Source organism: Arabidopsis lyrata (genome assembly GCF_000004255.2).
Source record: "Arabidopsis lyrata subsp. lyrata unplaced genomic scaffold ARALYscaffold_6, whole genome shotgun sequence".
NCBI classification, from domain to species: Eukaryota; Viridiplantae; Streptophyta; class Magnoliopsida; order Brassicales; family Brassicaceae; genus Arabidopsis; species Arabidopsis lyrata.
In genome coordinates, this window is record NW_003302550.1 from 9,444,922 (window position 1) to 9,470,817 (window position 25,896).

The 25,896-nt window shown below is 35.3% G+C and overlaps 5 protein-coding genes across 5 annotated transcripts; 4 read left to right on the forward strand and 1 right to left on the reverse strand.

The window, feature by feature from the left end:
* Positions 1-9,940: 9,940 nt before the first annotated feature.
* On the forward strand, positions 9,941-10,629 carry LOC9310146 (stress-response A/B barrel domain-containing protein At5g22580). The gene is made up of 2 exons (XM_002871963.2): positions 9,941-10,319; positions 10,414-10,629. The coding sequence occupies exons 1-2, from the start codon at positions 10,195-10,197 to the stop codon at positions 10,622-10,624; spliced, it is 336 nt and encodes a 111-aa protein (XP_002872009.1). The 5' UTR covers positions 9,941-10,194; the 3' UTR covers positions 10,625-10,629.
* Positions 10,630-11,085: 456 nt separating this feature from the next.
* Positions 11,086-13,102, forward strand: LOC110227776 (FBD-associated F-box protein At5g22730). The gene is made up of 3 exons (XM_021023344.1): positions 11,086-12,400; positions 12,495-12,644; positions 12,735-13,102. The coding sequence occupies exons 1-3, from the start codon at positions 11,432-11,434 to the stop codon at positions 13,050-13,052; spliced, it is 1,437 nt and encodes a 478-aa protein (XP_020879003.1). The 5' UTR covers positions 11,086-11,431; the 3' UTR covers positions 13,053-13,102.
* Positions 13,103-14,342: 1,240 nt separating this feature from the next.
* LOC9308079 (putative F-box/FBD/LRR-repeat protein At5g22610) lies at positions 14,343-16,446 on the forward strand. The gene is made up of 4 exons (XM_021020648.1): positions 14,343-14,486; positions 14,573-15,561; positions 15,654-15,803; positions 15,909-16,446. The coding sequence occupies exons 2-4, from the start codon at positions 14,599-14,601 to the stop codon at positions 16,227-16,229; spliced, it is 1,434 nt and encodes a 477-aa protein (XP_020876307.1). The 5' UTR covers positions 14,343-14,486; positions 14,573-14,598; the 3' UTR covers positions 16,230-16,446.
* Positions 16,447-18,040: 1,594 nt separating this feature from the next.
* Positions 18,041-20,199, forward strand: LOC9308080 (putative F-box/FBD/LRR-repeat protein At5g22610). The gene is given in 5 exon segments (XM_021020129.1): positions 18,041-18,960; positions 18,962-19,258; positions 19,357-19,506; positions 19,604-19,950; positions 19,952-20,199. Coding segments are annotated over 5 exon segments (1,533 nt in total). The 5' UTR covers positions 18,041-18,273; the 3' UTR covers positions 20,004-20,199.
* A 4-nt stretch (positions 20,200-20,203) lies between these two features.
* LOC9308081 (probable 2-carboxy-D-arabinitol-1-phosphatase) lies at positions 20,204-22,930 on the reverse strand. Its single transcript, XM_021020130.1, has 9 exons — positions 22,591-22,930; positions 22,248-22,353; positions 21,938-22,154; positions 21,722-21,840; positions 21,414-21,506; positions 21,170-21,235; positions 20,965-21,063; positions 20,735-20,842; positions 20,204-20,663 (listed from the first exon to the last, which is right to left on the reverse strand). Exons 1-9 carry the CDS (start codon positions 22,890-22,892, stop codon positions 20,304-20,306), a joined length of 1,470 nt encoding a protein of 489 aa, XP_020875789.1. The 5' UTR covers positions 22,893-22,930; the 3' UTR covers positions 20,204-20,303.
* Between the last annotated feature and the right edge of the window lie 2,966 nt (positions 22,931-25,896).

The following is a 25,896-nucleotide window of genomic DNA, read 5'->3' on the forward strand; positions in this document are numbered from 1 at the left end:
GGCTTGTTTTAATTATAATTTATACGTTAAATATTAAAAAGAGTTTAAAAGATAATAGATTTTACGTTCATATACTGTATATGACAGAAATATAAATATATGTAATAAATTGGACGTTTACAAAAAAAATATAACATATTTTACACGTCCCGCAATGTTTAACTCATATAGATGAAACGTGTAAAATAATTTTTGCTGAATATAATAAGCTTTGAACCTTATATATGATCAATTCATTGTTTTGTAATGAAAATACTCCACTAAAAATGTTAATCACTGGTGGATATCTTTTTTTTTTTTTTTTTTTGACATCTTTGGATCGACAAGGCCCGAATCACTGGTGGATATCTTTAATGCTAAAATTATTTAATTTTGTAGTGAGTTTTAGTTTAGACTTTAAATAAAAATGCAAATATTTAGACTTAGACCAGACAAAAGAAAATTATTAGGTAATAGATTAACATTAACAAGTAAGATCTAACAATTTTTCAACGCTTATAAAAAGAGATATATAATTGCGATGGAGCTGGCGAGTGGCGACTAATGCACCAATGAAAACGGCATTAGTTTCGTCGGACACTCGACGTCAGCCCCATGACGTAGTTAAAACCGAAGGGGCTGTTTCAGCAGATTGACGTCAGAACATTAATACAGATGTTGATTATAATAGTATATACTAACGACAACTACTAGTCAACTATGCTGTGAGATTCATTTGCTGGCTACTAGTCCATATTTTATTTTAATCTAAAATTAAGAATTTGTAATTAATAAGCTTTGCAAAAAAAATTGGGTAAACTTGAATCTCATACAAAAGAAAATTTAGTAATTACATTTTAAGCGGATAAATTGATAAAATATACATATAATAGCTTGTTTTTGAATATATAGTACAATCTGAAAACTAACCGATCCAAGTTATATAATCACATTTTAAAGTAGTAGATGGCCAACCCAAAAAGATTTCCCTATCAGATTGTGGTATTTACTGGCAGGGCCGGTCCTAATGTGTGGGAGGCCTAAAGCAAATCACTGAACATGTGGCCTTATTTTAAAAACAATTTTAATGTATATTTTTACTTATAAATTTTCTGAAAATAAAATGTAAAACTTACTAGATTTTTAATTTTATAGTGCAAAACTAAATAAATCTTATTTAAAAAATAAAGTTTGGATTAAATATATATACTTCTGATATGAAATTGTTTAGTTTTCAAATTACATGTAGTTCCGCTTTGATTATTATTTTATTTTAAATGTTGAAAAAAATGAGAGATGATAGACTTTAGTGAGAATTGAAAATATATAAACTAAAAAGGAAATATTAATTTAGGGCTTGATTGGTTCTCCCGCTAGGACCCGTCTAGCGGTTGCTAGCGCGCGGTTGCGGTTGTTAGCGGTTGGTACCAATCATAGAAATCGCTCCATACCGTTTCGAACCGCTCCAAATCGCTGGATTTCAAAAGCTCCTTTTCGCAAGTGTTTGCGGTTGCGGACGGTAGCGGTTGGATTAAAAAAAAACGTTTACTTATAATTATTAGAATATATATTAATCCTATACTTATAATCTTGTATTAAAATTTCTTTATTTTTGAATAATTATTTAGTACTTTATTTATGGTTTTAATTATTAAGCATGTTCAATTTTTTTAATATTATCATAATAATATATTGGTGTTTTTATTTTTATTTTTTAGTAATATTTCTTATCTATTTTAGTCATTTTTTAATTTAACTGCTACCGCACCTGCTGGTTTATCAGTCATAAAACTCCCGCAAACGCATCCATTTTCAAACGCTAAACCAGTCGTTCAAAACGCTTAGTAACGCTTGAAGCTGCAACCGCCCGCTTTCGCAAACTCCCGCAATCACTGCGTTTAAACCAGTCAGACCCTTAGAAGATATGGAATAAGTAAAAATGGAAAGCATATGAATGATCTGAAGTCGTGAGACACTTTCTTATTAAGAGAAACATAACACAAATGTCAATATATAACAGATTTACTTTTGGATATTGTGGCCTCAAAATTTAGTATTTTAAATGTAGCCTAAAGCATGATGTTTTGTCTGCTTTATGGCAAAGCCGGCCCTGTTTACCAGCAATGAATTAACCACCAATTCATGAAACTGTACAACAAAATACGACTTTTTTAGAATGGTAAGTTCTATTTACCCATCAATTTAACAACCCTATCACTTCTGCGGGTGAATAATGTTAATTGATACTTTGATAGATATCTCCATAAAAGAAATATATTTATAAATTTTCGCATGTGACTTTAATTTGATCTGATCTGTGAAACTTTGCCCACGTGTATTTTGTTCTTGTTATTAGCAATTTGTTAAATATTGTTCTTGTTATTGGCTATATTATATTGAGAAAGGGGTCACATATGTACAAGTCAAGCAAAGCTATATGGGTCAAGTCATATTATTTTATGTGTCGAAAGGAAATGTGAATGTGAACATGACTTACATGATAATAATGTTGATACATTTTTAAATATTTTATTTATTAGCTAATTAAACCAAGTAGTTAATCAAAGCGAGAAAACAAAACTATATTCTATATTCTTTGTCCACGAATTCACCTCTCTCTCAGGACTAGACCTAGCCGCCGCTCTCTCAAGTTTACAAGTTTGCCCAGATCGGTGACCGGAGTACGGTGGCTCCTCTAGCACCGGCTTCGGTCCTCCTTTTGTTCTTTCCTTTCTTGGTTTTAGTTTTGTGTTAATTAAAAGAATCTTGTGGCCTTCGATTGGGGTTTCGATTTAGTTTGATCGGTTTGTGATTTTGGGTGTTTGTCGGAAGCGGTTTGAGTGTTTCAGATTTGTGGTTCAGGGCTCTTGCGAAGATGATGGAGCCGGATCTGAGATCGACGGTGACGAGTATGTAATAAAGCCATTGCTTTTCGCCTTCCCCAAATCCAGATCTGTTACTCGCTCTTGTGCTTCATGGTGTTTTGATGTCGCGTGCTTGGCTTGTGTGAGCTCTGTAGTTAGCTTTCATCTTGCCTTAGCCTCTCCGCTCACCCTTATTGCCTGGTTTAGCTAATAGTTGCTCGTTTGGTTCGTCTCCTTTCTAAGATAAGGCCTTTGTTGTGTGAAGTTATGCTAGTGTCGTTTGGCTTCAGATCTTTCTTCTCTTAGGTGGAAGTTACTGGTGATGATTTCCGTTGTAGATGAGTGTCGTTTTTTTTCTTGATTTCGAAGCTCATCGAGGTGGTTATGTTTCGCTCCTTGTCTCTGCGTTTCCGAATCAGGAGGATGTCGGATTGCATCTTTTTGACTTCTATCAAGGCGTTCTTTGACGCACCCTCGTCGCAGCCGCATTTGGAAGTGTTTAATGAGGATCTATTTGGACCTTTACTTGTCAGATTATGAAGTCATTGTTACTTGGTTTCGAGAGATCTTCTCTCATTGTGATAGGAGGAAGCAGTTGTGATTAATGGTTGGCCTTGGGCAGCATTGATATAGCTCATTCGCAGAAACTTCAGAAGAAGAAGATCGATTTGGTTATTTTGACTTAGTGTTTATCTTCTTGTTTATTTTTAGTTTGCCTCTTTTCTTAGTTTTTGGTTTCGTTCTCTTTCGATTTCGGCTTTAAAAGTTTATGTTGTTTTTAGCGTAGACTTAGATTTTGGGGAATTCTCTTTTTTCTCCGACTTTGTCTTCGGGGACTTTTCCTTTGTCCGCCGGCTTAGCTTCCCTCTTTTGGGCTTTAGACTCCGGGGATATCTTTGTTTTCCGCCGGCTTAAGTATTTCACCTTGCTCGAAATCTTACATTTTTCCTACTTAACTAATAGATAACCTACCCAAGTTAAATGTCTTAACCACATTTATCTATACAAAACAGACAAGCTACATCCTTGGATAAAAAAAATAACAAGCCACAACTTTTAAACAACATATACAAATTCTCTCTTTATGGTTGTACTTGTATAGTCATAGATTTTATTAGACCAAGATGATTGAAAATTGTAGATAAAAGGCCTTTTGAAATACTTAAACTTTGTTATCATCAGAGTCGTTATTGATAGCAATTTTGGCAAATGAAAACTCAGGTTTATAGTGAGGAGTACGGTTTCCTTGAACCACCTTTCATTAGACTTGTAGAAGAAGCACATGATCCAGCTTCCTTCTTCTTTTCACCCATCTAATTCTGGATTTCTTCTTCGACATGTAATATATTCATTTATTCAAAGTTTAAATATTGTCAAACCAAAGCTACTTTTACTTAGTCCATTTAAATAGAATCTTATTAGGGAATTTAAATTGTTACGTTAGTAACGCAACGGAAGAGAAAAACTTAGGATACCTGGACTTATCAGCAATTTCAATGGACTTATAAAAAGCCATTTGAATTTGAGATATTTTTTTTGTTATAGATAAACAAATTACCTAAAACTAACCAATCCAAGTTAATGTGAACATGGCTTACATGATAATAAAAGATTGTTAATATATATAGTATAATCTGAAAACTAAGCAATCCAAGTTATACAATCATGTTTTTAAAGTAACAGATGGTCAATCCAAAAAAATTTCCTAATCAGATTGTATTCATCGATGGTATATATATTTTTTTTTTCATCGATGGTATTTACAGGCCATGGATTAACACCAATTCATTAAACTGTACAACAAATTACGACTTATTTAGAATGGTAAGTTCTATATATTTACCCATCAATTTAACAACCTTATCTTCTTCTGCGGGTGAATAATGTTAAATTGATAGATATCTCCATAAAAGAAATATATTTATGAACTTTCGCATGTGACTTGATCTGATCTGTGAAACGTTGCCCACGTGTATTGTTTAGGTATTCGTACTATATTGAGAAAGGGGTCGCATATGTATAAGTCAAGCAAAGCTATGGGTCAAGTCATATTATTTTATGTTGCGAAAGGAAATGTGAATGTGAACATGACTTACATGATAATAATGGTGATACATTTATAATAATTTTATTTATTAGCTAAATAAACCAAGTAGTTGGAACGTTGCTTCCATGACTTCTTTTATCTGACGACGACTTCAACCAAATTTCCCCATTTTCAATAATCCTATACAGAACTTATCTTTATATTAACTTCTTCTGGACTTTTAAATTCAAGATATTTATCTGTAGATTCGATCGTGCTTCCAGCTTTAATAAATAAATAGTTTTGACGTCCTGATTTTTCCTAATAAGGTAAAAAAAAAAAATCCATCGTCCTTGCTCGCGATCTTACATTTTTCCTACTTAACTATTCCCTCCGTTTCAGTTTAGTTGTCGTTTTAGGATTTAAATTTTGTTTCATAATAGTTGTCGTTTTAGGTTTTCAATGCAAATATTTGGTAAAAATTCCAGTTTTATCCCTACAGTTTTAATGTTTTGGCCAATGAAATTTTTTATAAAATATATTAATAAAGAGTAAAACAGAAAATTTAATACTTTCTTAATTTGTGTGAAAAAACCTTAAACGACAACTAAAACGAAACGGAGGGAGTAATAGATAACCTACCCAAGTTAAATTTCTTAACCACATTTATCTATACAAAACAGACAAGCTACATCCTTGGATAAAAAAATAACTAGCCACAACTTTTAAACAACATATACAAATTCTCTCTTTATGGTCATATAGATTTTATTAGACCAAGATGATTGAAAATTGTAGCGCCCTTTTAAGTAGATAAAAGGCCTTTTGAAATGCTTAAACTTTGTTATCATCAGAGTCGTTATTGATAGCAATTTTGGCAAATGAAAACTCAGGTTTAGTGAGGACTACGGTTTTCTTGAACCACCTTTCATTAGACTTGTAGAAGAAGCACATGATCCAGCTTCCTTCTTCTTTTCACCCATCTAATTCTGGATTTCTTCTTCGACATGTAATATATTCATTTATACAAAGTTTAAATATTGTCCAACCAAAGCTACTTTTACTTAGTCCATTTAAATAAAATCTTATTAGGGAATTTAAATTGTTACGTTAGTAACGCAACGGAAGAGAAAAACTTAGGATACCTGGACTTATCAGCAATTTCAATGGACTTATAAAAAGCCATTTGAATTTGAGATATTTTTTTTGTTATAGATGAACAAATTACCTTTAGGAGTTATAAAAAAACAATGACTAATAGGCTTTTTATTTTTTATTGGGCTTTTGCATATATCTATGTTTACCAATACTTTCCAGCCCATGCATTAATTGTTTCTTCAATAGAAAAATGTTTTACTACTTTGGGTTTTTGGAGCTAAGTATAGCTGTATAGGCCATTCCACGGTCGATCGATAACTTCCCAGCAATTTGAACCAGTTCGCATGTTACCCGACCTAGCTCGTTTGCACTCTATATAAGCTTTTCTCATTTCAGACCTTTTCAATCAATCTTGCTCCTCTGCTTCTCCGCTCTACGAAATCATGCTCGGCATTAGCTACGGTTGGACCATTTTTATACGGAGCACAATGCATTTTCCCCTACAGCATTTCACAACGCTCACCTAAGCACTTCTCATGAGGTAAAACGTACATGTGTGAAGATAACAAATTTGAATGAAGGATAAAAAAAAATTAAGCAAAATAAAATTGTGGGGAGTGTCTTTCCTCAAATGGTTAAAGGTCCACATTCTTCCTATTGAAAATTCGACTCCAATAAATCACGTTACTCCGCGTATTAGGGATTAAGTTATTGGTTGGGTATTCTCGACCCAAATAACAGAAAGAAAAAAAAAAAAAGGTAAAATTGTTTTACCATGGCATACCATAAATCTCCTCATCGGATCCGGTCCATATTTTGTTTCTCAAAAAAATAGTACCAATAATGTTAGGCAATGGGTCGATATAATGTCATTTTCAGTGGGAATTGATTTAAGAGCATGGCCACATGCTACTTTAATCATATCTTTAAGAGGGAAATAATGAAGAAAATAGAATTGATGGGTCCAAGTTTCATGTGACTGGAGAAGAATGAAGGAGCGCAAGAAGGATCATAGAAAAGAAATAGTCTGGCTGAATCAAACTTTATTGTAAAAGGGGTTCACAAAAGATGAGCTGACACAAATCCATGCACCATGTTTCTCTTTCCATTGGATTTTTTTTTCCTCTCAGATCTTCTTCCCAAAAAAAAGAAGATCTGTATACCTTTTCTTAGGGACCTTAGGGTTGAGTGATTAGCATATTCAAATCTAACTTGAAATGAAAGAAATTACCAAGTCAACTGAATCCACTTTGGTATGATTTAAGATTGGTTTATAGGTTCAATTTGGTTCGGTCAAATTGATTTGATCATTGTAATAAGAATCTTAAAATAGGATTATCAAATCGTGTAGTTTCCTTTGGATCAATATTCCATGGAATTTATTCACGTTTTTTGGTCGAGGAAAATTAATCCAAAATCTACCATCATTTTGATTTTGATATAACGAACTCATTTTCTTATATTGACGAAATTCGCCTACCAGTCTTTGATAGAATCATATCGATTTGATCAAATACATGCATGCATATGGAGAAAATTAACAAACAAAACAAATGTGAGGTTATTTTCAGTTCTTGTGGGTACACAATGTAGGACATCGCAAATGAGACTTGAGAGTACCTAAATGAATCATTTTTCTTCATCACATACATACTACAAGAAAATAAACAATACCATCACCGTGAGCAATATTTATGTCGCCATATAATCTTTAATATGTTTCCAAATAAATTGAAGATAGCAATACATATGGTGATAGACAACGACGGAACCAACCATTCACGTGCTAATTTTTTTTGTCACCATCGATGAGAGAGATGATCAGATGAACAGTACTATTTTTCTCACTAATGGTAAGACCTTACGTCAAGATTATTCGGTAGGGAAAATCAGATATGCAACGTTTTTGAATATCAAAGAGAAGTCGGAAAAAAAAATGACTTCTTTGTATATATCAATCACATCGAACGTGAGACTAAACCACTTACCACGCTTATAAGTTTCTTACTTATAACAATAATGTTTCACTTGTGCTTTTAACAAAAAATAAACAACAATGTTTCAAAAAAAAAGTTGTGATCCGATTTAGTAGGTACGGTGATGTATGCGTTTTTATCAATTAATAATCTAAATGCATCAACGATCTATCGCGAAAGTATTTTAGATGTCGAACCACAAGGAATAAAGATTGCAACACTAAAGATGCGAGATTCAAACTAATCTAGAGGAAATGATTTTTAGGTTTTTGTTTTGATGAAAAGATAAGAAATCCAAGAAGTAAAATAAAGAAAAAGCATTGGACCATGGGTTTAACTATCATGAGAATTGATTAACATTCAAACAATGATGCAAGAGGTTGAATTAAGCACCATCCTAGAACATGAAACTCACAATTATGATAAATCCACTTCCATGGTACTAATCACTTCACTAATCATATAATCATCAACAACTTCCGTTCCCAATCAAATGACCAATGAGCATTAAAAACAAGTCCAATTAGTTCACTAAACACTCTATTCATCAACTCCCGTTGGCTAGATATGTAAAGCTCATAAAGGTTTGGTTCAAGCATTTTCACAAACACCTTCCGGGCATGAATTGCATAAGGTCTAGATTTTGAGTGATCAAGTCAAAACTAGCATTAAGAGCAACCTAGATGAAGGATCTAACAATAAGCAGCCTAAATCATCATCATCTAACCATCAAATTATCCTAATCTAGCATAACCCATTATCCAACAAAAAGACTAGCTACTAAACATGGTGAAAGATAAAAAAAAAATGCGTAACATAAAGATACAAGATAAAGATGAAGAATCCTTCACTAAAGTGGCATGAATTGTTGAAGATCAATCCAAAATATCAAGAAGAGAGTTTGGATCCTAATCCAACTCTAGAGAAGAAAACTTAGGTTACAAAATGTCTAAAAATTGCTTAAATACAAAATAGAATCGAACCGGATTGACCCGAGATAAACCGGGTCAAACCCAAAAATTTGCAAAGGCTTCTATAGATGCATAGGTCGATTGCTCCCTCGATTGCTTCTCGTCTGCAGCCTGTTATCGTCCCAATCGACCATTAAATCGACCAACAGGTCGATTGAAATGTTCAGTGACTCCTCCTTTGTTCTTTTCCGCGCCTGAGTGATATATCTCTATTAAAACCACCATAATTCTTGCATCGAAGCTCTGATTCGCTTGAAATCACCTCCGTTGGAAATATAACTCAATTTCCTATAACTTGTATGAAGAGTTCTGAAGCTAAATCATCAATTCTCTTCTTTGCATCCAAATGTGTGTCGTCCATTATTTTAACCTGAAATTGCTCAAAAGACACACAAAACACACCAAAAGACACACAAAGACACTATAGGACTTTTAAAATGGAAGAAGACTCACTTGGACACTAAATGCAACAAAACACAATTAAAATATTAATGAAACACAATAAAATGGATCTTAACAACAACGATAAAGCGGTAAATATAAAGTATATCATATGGCTAGAACAGCATCGCTAGTGTTTGGATAGAAAAAATAAATGTTCGATTTAAACGTGTTGAACTCTTCAGATATCCCAAATTCCCAATCCTATAAATATTGTTGGTATGGTCCATGTGGTTACAACAAAACGGTCAAAATATCAAGTATATAGTAGTTAAAAAATGGCTGATGAAGTTATTAGATATATTCCATTACAGTTTTTTTATCAGTTAAATCAACTGAAACAAAGTTCTTAGAATTGTTTTTTTTCTAGATTAGTCATATATTTAGAATTTGTGTGGTACGCCCTAGCTAGCTGGTGCGGCTATGCATTACAGCTACACAAGTTATTTTTTTCGGTGAATGAGAACACAGACATGCAAATCCACTTAAAGTCAAAACTATTCGAAACCTAAAATTTCGGACAGTAAATTCGAAATACAAATTATAACCTGACAAAACATGTAAGTTGTCAAAGACTAGTTGAAAAACAAATGAAAACCAAGCAAAAAAATTGTTTAAATTCAGAGACAAATAGTCATATAGGTAATGTCAGAAGCAGACAGAAGATTGTACATTGAAATCAAGCACAGCAAAAAGCATTATTGTTCACACACATGTGTACAGACATACACACGTGTACATTCACACGTGCACACATACATAGGAATCTCCACCTCTATATAAGAAATGCTTCAACATAAGTATACTTGTAAGTGTGTGAAGCTTAAGTAATAAAATTAATGGCAACTTCAGGGTTTAAGCATTTGGTGGTTGTGAAGTTTAAGGAAGATGCTAAGGTTGATGAGATCTTGGAGGGCTTGGAGAATCTTGTTTCTCAGATTGATACTGTCAAATCCTTTGAATGGTTTGTGATCATTGTTTTTTTTTTTCTTTCTATAATTAAAATAATATTTTGGATCTCTAGCTAGTTAATGACCGTACGATTTGATGATAACTAGGGGAGAAGATAAAGAGAGTCACGAGATGCTTAGACAAGGATTCACTCACGCATTTTCAATGACCTTTGAGAACAAAGATGGTTACGTTGCCTTTACAAGCCATCCTCTTCACGTTGAATTCTCAGCCGCTTTCACCGCCGTTATCGACAAGATTGTTCTCCTGGATTTCCCGGTCGCCGCCGTCAAATCTTCCGTTGTTGTAACACCTTGAATCTTGTGTTCATATCGAACTTGTTTCCTAATGTAAACGAGGTTTGAGTTGTTTGGTTATGTAACTCGGTTGGTTAAGTATGTTTTGGTTTGATTTGTTTAGTTTCGGTTTTTGATAATAAGAATCTGGTTTTGTTGGAACTTGGAAGTTTATGATTTCTTTTATAAGTAAGTGTTTTCTTAAAGTGAAAATGGTAATACTGAATTATGTTTTCATGTGAGTAATGTGTCTCTTTTTGCTTCAAATATAATTTATCAGAATAAACAAATAGAAAATATGAAACTTTACATTATAAAATTTTGGGAAAACCAATTAATAATCAACAAATAGTTTGTTATTTCCATAAATATGCATAAACGGTTTGAGATTCTATATTAAAATACACGAAAAATAAAAACATTTTTATAATACACTCATCATATTGCATGTGTTTTACACATTCAACTGAAACAAAAATTAGATGTAATTGGAAATATCATTAACAAACAAAAGAAACAACTACAAAACGACGCCGCATTTAGATCCTTTTTTTGGTTAACCTTTAATAACGGACAATTTGTAGTCTTTGAACCAGAGAAATTATTAAGGCCCATCAGCCCAAATAAAAATATCAAAAGTTTTTGTTCTGTTCCTCGAGTCATGTTTGCATCGCACGCGACTCTTCGTCGGATCTTCCCAACACACAAAACCCTTAACTCTTTTCACTTTTTATTGATTTTCTCGGTCTTTGTACGCGCAAAATCGAGATTCTGATTATCTGTCACTGAAATTCGGAAGAATTCGAGGTCTTCACTGCCAGTAAATTTGATGGAGGAAAGGGAAGCGAAAAGAATATGCCTCGAACGGCGGGCAGGTTTCTCAAGAGCAAAAGAGGATCTGATAAGCAAATTACCCGACTCTTTGATAACTCAGATACTCTTGTATCTCCCGATAAAGAAAGCTGTTAGGACTTGTGTTTTGTCCAAGAGGTGGGAAAGTATCTGGCTTTCGATTCCCTGGTTGGATTTAGACTCTGAAGAGTTCCCAAATTACAAAGCCTTTGTGATTTTTATGGACAGATTCGTAGATTTCTCTAGGGAACAGAAATCATGCTTGCACAAGCTCAAGCTAAGTATTCAGAAGATTTGGAGTGATCAGTATCGTATCACGCGATGGATAGACTTTGTTGCTACACGTAAACTTCAGCATCTTGATGTTGAGTGTCTTTTTGTGAAGCGTGAGTGTTTTGAAGTGATGCCCTTAAGCCTTTATATCTGTGAGACGCTTATTACCCTAAGACTTCATCGGATATATTTGGATAGTTTTGAGTCTGTTTCATTACCTCGTCTCAAGACTATGCATTTAGAACTCAATGTATATGACAATGATGCGGGTCTGGAGTCACTCATTTCATCTTGCCCAGTTCTTGAAGATTTGAGCATTGTTAGAAGTGTGGATTACAATGATAATGTGAACGTTTTACGAGTGCATTCTCAAACATTGACAAGTCTAAGTGTAGAATTTGATCTTGGTGAGTGGGGTCTAGGGCTTTTCTGTTTTGGTCAAAGAGACCTGGGGCTTTGGATTGATGCCCCTAGACTCAAGTATTTGAATTTCAAACATGAACTATCGGATAGTAAAACCGTAAGCAATTTGAATTCCTTAGTTAAGGTCAATTTTGTTGGCTCCTTTCGTATCTCTGATGGAGGTCGCTTATCAAAGCAACAAATGGCCCGTAACTTTTTCATCGGTATCTCGAAAGTTAGGGATCTGAACATCTCTGCACATATTCTTGAGGTATGTTTCTAATGAACTTTCATATTATATGTAATGCTATTTAACGAAATTTTGCTCAGCCATACTCTTCTCTTCTTCGTTTTTATATGAGCAGCTAATCAATTGCTACTTGAAAGTAGAACCATTACCCCAATTTTTCAACCTGTCCTATTTGGAAGCAGAATTTTGTTCATCCGATGTGAAGATTCTTGAATCCTTGCAAACGCTTCTTGAAAGCTGTCCAAATCTAAAATCCATCGTCTTGGTAATGACTTGTACCAACCCTAGAGCTTTAACTTAATTATACATTTAAAGAAATATGTTATCTAGTATATTAATTCATCTTATTTTGTAGGATTTAACTGATTCTACTACGGTCGATACGAGCCAAACAAGAGTCCCTTTTGTGCCTCAGTGTTTGTTGTCATCGCTCGAGTTTGTAGATATAAGAGGAAAATTCATGGCAGAGCCTGTTGCAGTGGAACTAGCAAGGTACTTTGTAGAAAACTCAGTAATCCTCAAGAAAATTGTTATGCGTTTGGGATATTTCATGCCAGGAGAAGAAGATTCCGTCGCCTTAAAGGATCTCCTTGCAACTCCAAGGCGTTCTAGCACGTGTCAAATCGAAGTTTGTGAACCGCTAAATTTTTTTGATTATGTTGATTTCTTTTAATCGTCATCGTGAGCTTCGGCTACACTGAGGCCAAACTGTTTTTATGTAATAAGTGACTAAATTAAAGTTGGGACATAAAATAATTGTGATTCTCTGTATTACGAGAAGACTCTTTATATATCCCTCCTGCGCTTCACCAAAGGGTTGATATCTTCAACTATCATACTCTCTCATCTCCTCAGCGCATCAAGAAAGACCTTTTACTCCTTAATTAAGAGGCAGAAAACAATATACGAGCTGTAGAAAGAAAGAATCGTCGTTTTTACAATTCTTCAAGTTACACAACAAGAGCCCCAGCCTAATAATTTTTAGCCTAGGGCAAAACAAAGGTTTTTGGGCCTTCAATAAATTTATACAAAAATATAATGATATTTGGATCTCATTTAGATTAAAAATTTAATTATTTGGGGTCTAATTTACATAATTTTCTTTGAAAAAGCTTTTGTTTCTATCAAATATATTGTTTTGTGGACTTAATTGTTTATTTTTCCTTTAGAATACACTTTTTTATAATAAAAAAAAAAAAAAAAAACCTTTTTGAAATAGTGATAAGTCCATTGGCTGCTGCCTCTCCGTACTACCCATTTGGGCCGGACCTGCACATCAATTCAGGTCTTCAACACAAATGATGGTACTACTAAGAACAGAACTTCATCCTTTAGTCAATTGATCCAAGATTGGCTTCACAACTTCTTAAAAACTGGTTCAATGATATATATATATATATATACAAGTCCAAGGTGCTTAAACTACCAAAGGTTAACTTTGAATATTTTAATTATAAAAATTATACAACTCACAAAGATTCTTTGTTGAGATTGATGATGTTTCTTGTTTTCAAAGACTTATTCTTTTTGAACATTGTGCATTTTCTTTTAGTTAATCGAAAATAATTATAAAAAATCAACGATTTATGTACTTTTATCGAAATAATTGATTAGTGAGTTTAACCAGAAAAATTATTTAAAATTGGGAAAGAAAGAAATTATTGGGCCTTTTGACCCAATTAAAGAAACGATTAACCATTAGCGAGGGAAACAATCGAGTATGGAAAAAAAAAGAAAATAACAGATTTGATAATCCCTTAGCAAATAAGTTTTTAAGAAAAATTAAAGACTAGGTCATAATTTGCTTTCATAGTTTTGTTGTTCTTTATCATAATTGATAATTTTAGATAACTTTTTATCATGTTTATATGATCTCTTATGTTTGTATGATCTAAACGTAATAAATGAAAAATGTTACTGTAAAAATCAACGAAAGATAAGCTCTTAAGTGTCATTTGACAAGTGTAATCGAGTTAAAAAGGTGCCCAAATTGTTTGTTTAGTAGTACCATCATTTGTGCCAATCTTGACCCAAAGATCATTATCTCGTTACATCGCAAGCTACTCTCCGGATCTCCCAACGCACGAACCCTTGCTAGATCCATCTGGTAATATAATATCACCTTCTTCTTCCTCACTCAATTCTGGATTTGTTTACGTTTATTCTCGGTTCATGATGATTTGTTTGCGTTAGATTTCTAGGTTTTGCGAGAGGATCCGATGGAGGCAAAGAACGAGAAAAGAATATGCCTCGAACGGCCTGCAAGGGAAGATCTGATAAGCAAATTACCCGATGCTTTGATATCTCAGATACTCTCGTATCTTCCGACAAAGGATATTGTCAGGACTAGTGTTTTGTCCAAGAGGTGGAAAAGAGTCTGGCTTTTGATTCCCGGGTTGGATTTGGACTCTTATGAGTTCCCAGATTACAATACCTTTGTGAGTTTTGTGAACAAGTTCCTAGATTTCTCTAGGGAACAGAAGTCATGCTTGCACAAGCTCAAGCTAGATATTCACAAGGATCATGAGAATGATCAGTCTTGTGCCACGCCTTGGATAGACTTTGTTGCTAGGGGTAACCTTACACATCTTGATGTTGAATTTGGTGGTTATGCACTGTGGCGTGAGTTTTGGGAAATGATGCCCGTAAGCCTCTATATCTGTGAGACGCTCCTTCACTTAAGACTCTATCGGGTGTTGATGGGTAACTTTGAGTCTGTTTCTTTACCTCGTCTTAAGACTTTGTGTTTAGAACGAAATATATATCCTAATGAGGCGAGTGTGGAGTCGCTTATCTCGTCTTGCCCCGTCCTCGAAGATTTGACCATTGTTAGGATGAATGATAATGTAAAGGTTTTACGAGTGTATTCTCAATCATTAACCAGTTTTAGTGTAGGATATAATCCTGGTGACTTAATTCGTAAGTACAATTATTATTCTGAAAAAGTTAGAGAGAACTCGGGGCTTGTGATTGATGCACCTAGACTCAAGTATTTGACTTTCAACTACGAAAGATCGAAAAGTAAAATCGTAAGAAATTTGAGTTCTTTAGTTAAGGTCAACGTTCTTAGCGCCTTTGATATTTCAAGTGTAGTTGGCTGTTCAGAGCAACAAATGGCCCATAATTTTTTCACCGGTATCTCGAGAGTTAGGGAAATGATCATCTCTCAGAATATGATGGAGGTAAGTTTCTATGAACTTCATATTATATATATTCTGCTATATAGAACATTTGCTAACCCATAGTCTTCTCTTCGTTTCCTTTTTGCAAGTAGAGAATATTTTCCTACTTGAGTGTAGATTCATTGCCACAGTTTTGCAACTTGTCCTATTTGAAAGGAAACGTTTGTTCAACATCCGTGACATTCCTGGACGTCTTTACAAAGCTTCTTGAAAGCTGTCCGAATTTAAAATCCATCGTCTTGGTAATGACTTGCACCAAGTCACCAACCCTAGAGTTTCAAATTAATCATGCAATTAGAGAAATCTTGTTATAACCAGTATATTAACTCATCTTATGTATTTTGTAGGTTTTAACTTGTTTTACTGATTATACGGACGAAATGGTTGAAATGAGAGTCTGGTCCGTGCCTAAGTGTTTGTTGTCATCGCTCGAGTTTGTAGAGATAAAAAACGAATACGAAGCAGATGATGGTGTGTTGGAAGTTGCAAGGTACTTTGTAGAGAACTCTATAAATCTCAAGAAACTTGTTCTGCATTTGCAATATTCCTTTCTAAAACAAGGAAATCCAGCTATCTTAAAGGATCTCATTGCATTGCCGAGGCGATCTAGCATGTGTCAAATCGAAGTTTTCAATGTGCATAACGGCCGTGCTCTTGGAATCTTTTGATGTTCTTGAATTCTATTAAGATGCCATTGTGAGCTTCGGCCACAATATTTTAGAATTCGCATTTTTTTTTTTATGTAATGACTAAAAATTGGGAGATATGTACAAAGATTTGTGATTCTCTCTCAAGTGCCGGATCTAGCATATTCTTCTGTTAACTCTAAAAGATTTGTGTATTTTTCTAGTATTTCATATATAGTTGCCTAGTTGGTTTTTTTTTTTTTTTTTGCCAATACTGTGCCTAGTTGGTTTGTTTTTAGAGGATTTTATTTTTGCTATTATCTTCTTCTTTTCTCATTGAAGCAAATATTTCAAAATTGAATTAATCTAGTGGACACTGAACCTATGTACGGACCATCTTCCTGGACTACCGTTGTAATAGCTGAGCCATTCTTTTAGTGAGGTAAAGGTAGTTAAAAATCATCTACTCTTTATCCTTCCTATGCTTCGCCAATGGGTTCATACCTTCAACTACCTTACTCTCCTATCTCCTCAGGGCATCAAGAAAGACCTTCTACTTCTTTATCGCAGACAACAATATACGAGCGGTAGAAAGAAAGAAAACCTTAACTTTGATCATATTAGTAGAAAAAATCTACAAATCACAAAGATTCTTTGTTGAGGTTTATCATGTTTCTTGTTTAGATAAGACTTATTTTGTTTTTGAACAATGTACCTATTTATTTATTTAATCAAAAACCCTTATAAAAGAAATCAAATTAAGTACTTTTGTCGAAATAACTAATCAAAGAGTTTGAACTAGAAAAGTTATTTGGAGTTGGAGAAACAAATTATTTTGCTCATTTTGACCCAATAAAAAATACTAAAAAAATGAAGATAACGACTAGCCAATCGAGTGGGAAAAAGTAAAATAACACATTAATTAACGGATTTCATAATCTGCTAACGAGTAAAGTTTATTAGAAAAAAAGTCATGGTCATAATTTGCTTTCATAGTTTTATTGTTCTGTAGTATAGAGTTGATAATTTATTGATAACTTTTTATTATGTTTGTAAAATCTCACTGTAAACTATGTTTCAAAGTAATAAATGGAAAATCTTAGAAAAATAAACACTACAAAAATAATGAAAGATAAGCTCTCAAGTGATTTGTCTGACCATATGTTGTGTGTTTAGGTTCCCAAGTTAAACTCTAGCACAAGACTCTTTTATCTTCAGTTTACAATTAATCAACTCAGCTCTCCAAGACAAGTGATCGTACTACTAAGAACAGAACTTACTCCTTCAGATCAACTGATCCAAGATTGGCTTCACAACTTCTCAAGGACTGGTCCAATGATATATACAAGTGTTTCCTATTTTGTAAACACTTCTTGCTTTTGAAAAATGTACATATTCTTTTATTTAATCGGAAACAGTTACAAAAATCAAAGAATTATGTACTTTTATCAAAATAACTAGTCTGTGAGTTTGATGATCGAAAAAAGTTATCTAGAGTTGGTGAAACTTAAATTATTGGGCTTTCGGCCCAAATAATTTTTTTTTTTTTTAAAAGCTAAGATAACCTTTAGCGAGGGAAACAATCGAGTACGAAAAACAGAAAATAACGGATTAACGGATTATCAAATCCGTTAGCTTGAGTAAAGTTTTCCAGAACTTACCAAAAAAAAAAGTAAAGTTTTCCAGAAAAAAACATGGTCGAAATTTGCTTTCATAGTTTTATTGTTCTTTATTGTACTCACGTAACGTTTTTTTATCATGTTTGTATGATCTCTTTGTAAAAATTATGTTCCAAAGTAATAAATGAAAAATCTTAAAAAATAAACACTAGGAAATCCAAAGAAAGATAAGCTCTCAAGTGTCATTTGACAAGTGTAATCAGTCTGAAGGATTTGTATGTTCAAAGATAAGCTCTCAACCCTAATAGGCTAATATCATTCTCTCGTTGCATCGGCGCATCGTACGCGACTCTCCGGATGTGGTGATTTCATCTTCTTCTTCCTCACTCATTTCTTGATTTCTTGCGTTTATTCTCGATTATGATGATTTGTTTGCGTTATATTTCTAGGGTTTGCGAGAGGATCCAATGGAGTCAAGGATAGAGAGAAGTATTTGCGTCGAACCGCTAGCAGGATTCTCAAATGCAAGAGAGGATCTGATAAGCAAATTACCCGAGGTTTTAATATCTCAGATACTCTCGTATCTTCCGACAAAGGATATTGTCAGGACTAGTGTTTTGTCCAAGAGGTGGAAAAGTATCTGGCTTTTGATTCCGGGGTTGCATTTGGACTCTTGTGAGTTCCCAGATTACAATACATTTGTGGATTTTATGAACGACTTCCTATTTTCCTCTAGGGAACCGAAGTCATGCTTGAACAAGCTCAAGCTAAGTATTCAGAAGGATGAGACTGATCCGTCTTGTGTCACGCTATGGACAGACTTTGTGGCTAGGGGTAAACTTACGCATCTTGATGTTGAGTTTGGTGGTCGTTTACTGATGCGTGTGTATTGGGAACTGATGCCCCTAAGCCTCTATACCTGTAAGACGCTCCTTCACTTAAGACTGTATCGGGTATTGTTGCGTAAGTTTGATCCTCGCGTTGATTCTTTACCTCGTCTCAAAACTTTGTGTTTAGAAGAAAATGTATATCCTAATGAGGCGAGTCTGGAGTCGCTTATCTCGTCTTGCCCCGTTCTCGAAGATTTGACCATTGTTAGGGCAGATGATAATGTTAGGGTTTTACGAGTGCATTCTCAGTCAATAACCAGTCTTAATTAGTGTAGGATATAAATCATATAGATCTGATGAGATTTTTAATCGTTATGATAGAGATAGAGAGAACAACTCGGGGCTTGTGGTTGATGCCCCTAGACTCAAGTATTTGACTTTCAACAATGAAAAATCCAAAAGTAAAACCATAAGCAATTTGGGTTCCTTAGTTAAGGTCAATATTCTAGGCCCCTTTAATATTTCAAGTGTAGTTGGCTGTTCGAAGGAACAAATGGCCCATAACTTTCTCGCGGGTATCTCGACAGTTAGGTATCTCATCGTCTCTGAGGATATGATGGAGGTATGTTTTTATGAACTTCACATTGTATATTTAATACTATAAACAACTTTTGCTAACCCATAGTCGTCTTCTCTTCGTTCTTTTTTTTTTGCATGCAGTTAATCTATTCCTACTTGAAAGTGGATTCATTGCCACAGTTTTGCAACTTGTCCTGTTTGAAAGCAAGTGTTTGGTTATCATCCTTTGACTTCCTGGACATCCTGCCAAAGCTTCTTGAAAGCTGTCCGAATCTCAAATTTATCGTCTTGGTAATGAATTGCACCAACTTCCAAATTTTTATCATGCAAGTAGAGAAATCTTGTTATATCTAGTATATTTATTATATTCATCTTATGTATTTTGTAGGATACAACTTGTATAGTTAATCGAACGAAAGCAATGGTAGAAAGGAGAGTCTCGCCTGTGCCTAAGTGTTTGTTGTCATCGCTGGAGTTTGTAGAGATAAAAAACAGAATCTCCGTAGATGATGGTGCATTGGAGGTTGCAAGGTACTTTGTAGAGAACTCTATGAATCTCAAGAAACTTGTTCTGGGTTTGGCATCTTCCTTTCTAAGACTAAGACTAGCAAATCGGGCTGTCTTAAAGGATCTCCTTGCATTGCCGAGGCGATCTAGCATGTGTCAAATCGAAGTTTTTAATGCGCTAAACGGCCGTGCTCTTTGTTATCGAAAAAACAAAAAAACCGGCCGTGTTGGTAGAATATTTTGATGTTGTTGAATTCTATTATGATGCCATTGTGAGTTAAAGTGGCAGCGTACTTTGTAGAGAACTCGGTAGTTCTCAAGAAACTTGTTGTGCATTTGAGTGACTCTTAGAAAGACTTTTAGGTGGGGCTATCTATCTATGATCAGACCGAGACTAGCATTCCTAGATATTGGACTTGGATTTTTATTTTGTTGAATTTTGTTATGATGTCTTTGTATCTATATACTTTGGACAAAGCTCTCAGTCTCAGATGATGATGTTGGATTCCAAACTATATTTCATGCAAAAGTCTGCTAAAAATAACATTGCTGTAATTTTATCGTGTTTAAGACAGGATTCTTCAGGCGGGTCTTGTGATCGGGCTGCACCATCTTCCAAGATGAGCGGTGTAGTTTGTACAACGGATTACTCCTCTTCTGCTAGGACCATCCGGGAAATCTATGACACTGATGCTACCTGCGTCTAGGTGGAACAGCCCGAGCCCTTCTTTAGTGAGGTTAAGGCATTGTGCGATGAGCGATATGTGAGTCATTGGAGAACCAACCACCACCATGATTTCTCCTGGGTTTGACTCCTCGTCCGATAGTTCGTCTAAGAGTGATTCCCATGCTTTTCCGGATCTGTTCCATAGAGCTGAAACCGCTTCTTCGTCTAACTGACTTAGCCAACCAGGTTGGCTTGATGCAATCACATCGTTGTCCTGCAGAATTGAAGGATCGGAAAGATCAGTGTTCATTTTACTATTGATTGCATCAGAATAAGTAATCTTGCCTGATTAGATTTGCGAAGAACACCCTCAACATCGAGCTCATTCATTTGTTTCGTTTTCACGTGGCGAGGCACACTATCTACACCTAAACAACCAGCAGCTTTTTGCACCTATCAAGTCTTTCAACTGTTAGCAAGAAAAGAAACAAGATTCCGAAGAAATATATTTCTTATAAAGGTCTTCAGTTTGTTAAGAAAAATGAAGCTAAGTATATAGGAGTTATATAACTTACCCGGGATATTACTCCAGCAGTCTCAACGGAGGCTGCTTTAGGGCTGCAAACTATAGAACTAACCCTTAGATCAAGAAGAAGCTCTGCGGTTTTCTGTGACTGCAATAATCAACAAGTACGCATTTTTAAAGAGTAAACTAAATGCAGGATTAAGAAATACCTACAATTGTCCTTCACAAAAGTCATATGTGTATGTTATTGTTACCTGTATCACACCAAGCATGTTCATTGACTGATCATTAGTGGCTGCTTGGTTAATAACTGCAGAATCCTGATATGTTGAAAAACGAAGAAAATCCAGTAAAAGTTTACCTAAAAGCCTCCAAACTATTCTTAGCTCAGAAATTAGTGTAAAGAGCAAAAACACCTTCCACGCGCATCCATGGAGGTTAATTCTGGCAAATAAAGATGAATTAAGAGAACCACGTAAGGGACTCATACAATTATACCTCATTATTCCCCTGACCATGGCAGACAAGTATGACCTGCTTACTAGCTTTCCGGCCACCAGAACTTCCACCAGCTAGAGGCGAATTAGGTGTCTGCATTAGTACTAGAAAGACAGTAAGCAGAATTTTGACTACCTCTAACATTTTAAACCCAACTCGAGAATCTTGCAACAACAACAAAGGTTCATATATCTAAGATGATTATGACTTATCAATCTAATTCAAAGCCAGGCATTTGTTCTAATTAAAGAAGAGCTTTCGTGTTTCATCAAAAAAAAAAAAAGGTTAGCTTGCCATCCACAGTTTACCTGATTTAGTCGATTAAAACATACGTGAGGAGATCCACCATCAGCTCTTGGTGTGAAGTCCAGTACACTTACACCGCAATTGCTCTGCAACAAACTCCTAAAATATTCTGTTCCCAGTCCTGTCATATTAACCAAAGACCGCAGACGTAAAAAAAAAACTCAAAACACAGAAATGAAAAATCGGCTAGTTGCTGAAAGAAGAAAAAGAACAAGTACCAATTGCTGTTGCCACAAGAGCCTGATTAACAGCATTATGAGCAACAACAAGAACAGACTTGCTCTCATGAGCAAGAATACCGGGCCAACAGCTTCTAGCACGTGACCATAACTCTCTCACGGGATAATGACCATCGATGATGAAGTTCGCCGGATCTTCTTGCCATTGCTTAAAAGCTTCACCGAACTTCTCTTTCCCTTCTTTCTTAAGCAAACCCTAGTATACAACCATCAACTAAAACAAGAGTTAAGAACATATACTATAACTGGTCTATGAAATCTATTATCTCCCCATCTCAGCTAGACTTACTTGAAACGAGTAAAGATCGATTTCTCTAAGCTCGTAGTCGAAAATCATCTCATTTTCTCGACTTCCCCATATGATTTCAGCTGTTTTCTTTGATCTCTTCAATGGACTGAAGACAATATATAACAAATTGCAGCCAAATTTACAAAAAGGATCTAACAACAAAAATCCCCATTACAGAGAACAAGAACACACAAGGGCTGTGAATACTAATCAAAAATAAAATTGAATCATCTAAATTCTACAAAGTCAAATTCATCACCAACCACTCGATTCGATCTAAAATTCCAAATCCAAGTGACTAGATTTCAAAAACCGATTCAATAGATTTAAGAAAATGCAGGACCTGGTGAAGCAGACATCGAATGAGTCGTTGATGAGCATCTGGCGAGAAATGTCGGCCTGAGACTCGCCTTTCTTCGTCAAAACGGAGAAATCGGAGCTTCCTTGAATTCTCCCCTCTTCGTTCCACGTGCTCTGTCCATGTCTCACAAGAACTACTCGCTTCGTCGTCTTCGCGGTGACTTGCTCATGTAAGCTCGACGATGATCGAATCCAGAAGCGGCGGTGAGTCGAATTTTGCCGGCGGGTTTGGTGGAGGAGACACCGGCTGGGTAAAATCGGTGTAGTGAGTGGTAGAGAAATCATTTTATTTTATTTTTATGTTTTTTTATTTTTAGAAATAAGAACTGGATTTTATTTTTCCATTTAGCGGGAAGTTCGATTTTATCATGTTTTTTTTTTTTCCAATCTTTTTTGGGCCGTACAAGGCCGGCACAATATCCCCATTTTTTATCATGCTTAACAGTTAACAATTCGAGACCCTCTCAGGCACAATAATCGAGGACAGCCGCATGAACCTATTTTCCGACGCCGGTGGAGCCTTTGCTCGCCGGCGTCGGGATGTATCTAATCATCTTTCATCCTCTTGTGTCTGTTCCGTTTTTCGCAAGCCTTTTGTTTCCTTTTTTAACCTTCCCGACCACCACGGTGCTCTTCCTTTAGCTTGGTTTTTGGTGGTCGGAGATCCTTTTTTCACACTTTCTCGAACCTCATATCTCCGCCAGTACTCTAAGCTTCGGGTTGCAATCGATGAAACTTACTTGGCTTTAATTCTGGCGAGATCCCCGAAAGCCAAATTTGCTAAAACTCTTGAATCCGGGCTTATTCTCTCACTTTCGTCTAGATCTATGGAATCTAGTTGCTTCGCGATCCTCGTCGACCACGGACCTCACCGGAATTTAGCATGGCTCAAACCGGTGATGAAGATGGCGGCGGAAGGGTCAACCCTTATCCATCAAGCCTCCCCCGTCCTAGATCCCGGCACTCTTCCCAAATGGTACCGCAACCCGTCGTCCATGTCTACTCCGGTGCCACAACCTCCGACGATGTCTCTTTCAACTCCTATCATCTGCTCGTCGTCGCCCAGCCGCCACACACAAAGCCTCATCGACCTAGTCAAAGGGGAACTAGGGTTTTCGTTTTTGGGCTTATCCCATTTCGGCCCCTTATGTTTTCTCTCTTGGCCCATTCAAGTGTTTGGTCTAATAAACCATTTAATTTGAAGCCCAACTATAAAAGGTGTGACCCAAATCAACTTCTACAAAAGCCCAGATCTAGTCCAAACTCTTCTTTGTCCATTATTAGCCAACATTGGTGTAGATTCATGGAACCAATTGATCGTGGACTTCAATTGAAACCTATTCTACCATTGTTGCTTTGTTGGTACAATTTTTACTTGAGAACCCTGCCTCTAGAATCACCTATGGAGATTATTTATGAAATCAAAAGAGTGAAGAAGAACGGCATTATGATCCCGTCTCCACGGAGCGGTGGTTACCGAAGCTTCTTCAACCCTTTGTCCCACACTTTAAAGCAAACCCCAACCGACTATAGAATCGTAGTCATCCTTCTCCTTGCCGATGAGCAAATCCATGTAGCTCTTCTCGTACCGTCGAGAGTCTCGGCCATGGATCCCCTTTCAACGTCATGTAGTCTAGTGACAGTGACCATTACATCGTCCAACGCTTCGTCTGCGGATGTTGTTTCGACAAACCGTGTTATCACTTGCGCCAAATTGCTATCTAGCTTTTGTCTACAAGCTCTCATGGATCCTTCGTCGAACTTTATTAGCTATCTTTGTGTAGCAATTGCACTTCCCTTATTATGTTGTTTATGCTTTATCTTAAGCTTTGTTACCTTTGTATTCTTGGCAACTCTGACCCTTGTTTTGGTCTGATGAATGAATACAAATCTTTGAACAAAAAAAAAAAAACAGTTAACAAAGTTTTTTATCAAAAAAAAAAATTTCATTTGGTTTTCATTGATAGAATTCAACTTGAAATACCAAAAACCAGCAAGAGTCGTAACCCTTCTAGAGATAATAGTCGGCGACTCCCTAGACCAAACTAAGATGATACAAACAATTTGCATAAATGGGAAAAAACCCAAACAACTCTAATACAACATTACAACCAATCGATTATTTTCAAGACAAAAACCCAAAATCAGACATACAAGAATCTAAACCTTTGATAAAGAAAATAGATAAGAGATAAGAAAAAACACAAACGGATATACAAGATTCTCCTTACCATAAACTAGGACATGATGAAAGTGTCGTGCAGCCATTTTTATATTTGCCTGTTGAGAAGCCACAAAGGCGGTGAGACATCCAACATCCAGAGACTCTTTAGATTAGTCGTCTCTTAAAGAAATGAAGGAGATCAAAAAAATTTAATGGTGAATTTTTCACATCTGAGACGGTGAAAGACCAGTTAAAATTGCATATACCATGAAAAAACGTCTATATCTAGAACTGTGCTTGACAGAGACATGAATGAAATATATGATTTTTTCACTGGAACTATTTCTAGATGTGTTTCATAATTTCATAATCTTGAATCAATATATAAAACTAACTTCTGAACACTTGTTAAAGATTCGGGTAATTTTTGTTGTAATATAATGTTTTAAGTTTTGTTTCATGGATTTTGGTTAGATCACGCCTTTCTGAATTTTGTACGATCATTTATCAAACGCAATTAATTTTAACATGTTCGTTTGGCATTTATTGTCGATTGCAACCAAAAACTGATCGTGCATATAAGTTTTGTTCGTTTTGTACTTGTTGTTATATGTTGTCAAATTCTAAATGGGTTGACAATAAACTGAAAATTTTGGTCACTGGTTACAATTGATCGACACAATAAACAACATTTAATTGTGGTCGATGGAAACGAACAGGTCTGTTTTCATTTCTCGATAAACTACCAGTATAATTAAAAAGTTTGTCATTTGTGGTGAGGACAATAAACTAAAACATAAAAACCACATTTTTCCTTGACCAACAAAAAAAAAACCCACAAATGGTAATACGATTTTACTGTTTCACGTAGTACGAAACAAAGCTTACCATCATAGACTCTTGTAGCCAAAAGAGAAATAATTGAAAATAATAAAAGAGAAATAAGGTTCACGTGCCGTATTAGTGGGACTTGGTTATTTCATCACATTATGCAAAGACGTAGAACCTTCAATACTTACGTGAACATGTAACACGTGCATCTTCTAAGTTATTGTGAAGTCAATTTTGTCAACAAGAAAGAAAGTCAATATTACAAATAGTTTTATAATCCAGTTTCACTGGTTT

Coding starts and splice junctions, on each gene's coding strand:
- LOC9308079 (XM_021020648.1), top strand. CDS start 14,599: ATGGAGGCAAAGAACGAGAAAAGAATATGCCTCGAACGGCCTGCAAGG. Junction 15,562..15,653: donor TCTCTCAGAATATGATGGAG/GTAAGTTTCTAT, acceptor TTTTGCAAGTAG/AGAATATTTTCCTACTTGAG. Junction 15,804..15,908: donor ATTTAAAATCCATCGTCTTG/GTAATGACTTGC, acceptor TGTATTTTGTAG/GTTTTAACTTGTTTTACTGA.
- LOC9310146 (XM_002871963.2), top strand. CDS start 10,195: ATGGCAACTTCAGGGTTTAAGCATTTGGTGGTTGTGAAGTTTAAGGAA. Junction 10,320..10,413: donor ACTGTCAAATCCTTTGAATG/GTTTGTGATCAT, acceptor GATGATAACTAG/GGGAGAAGATAAAGAGAGTC.
- LOC9308081 (XM_021020130.1), bottom strand. CDS start 22,892: ATGATTTCTCTACCACTCACTACACCGATTTTACCCAGCCGGTGTCTC. Junction 21,841..21,937: donor TCTTGTGGCAACAGCAATTG/GTACTTGTTCTT, acceptor TTAATATGACAG/GACTGGGAACAGAATATTTT. Junction 21,236..21,413: donor ATGGTCAGGGGAATAATGAG/GTATAATTGTAT, acceptor TCAACATATCAG/GATTCTGCAGTTATTAACCA.
- LOC110227776 (XM_021023344.1), top strand. CDS start 11,432: ATGGAGGAAAGGGAAGCGAAAAGAATATGCCTCGAACGGCGGGCAGGT. Junction 12,401..12,494: donor TCTCTGCACATATTCTTGAG/GTATGTTTCTAA, acceptor TTATATGAGCAG/CTAATCAATTGCTACTTGAA. Junction 12,645..12,734: donor ATCTAAAATCCATCGTCTTG/GTAATGACTTGT, acceptor CTTATTTTGTAG/GATTTAACTGATTCTACTAC.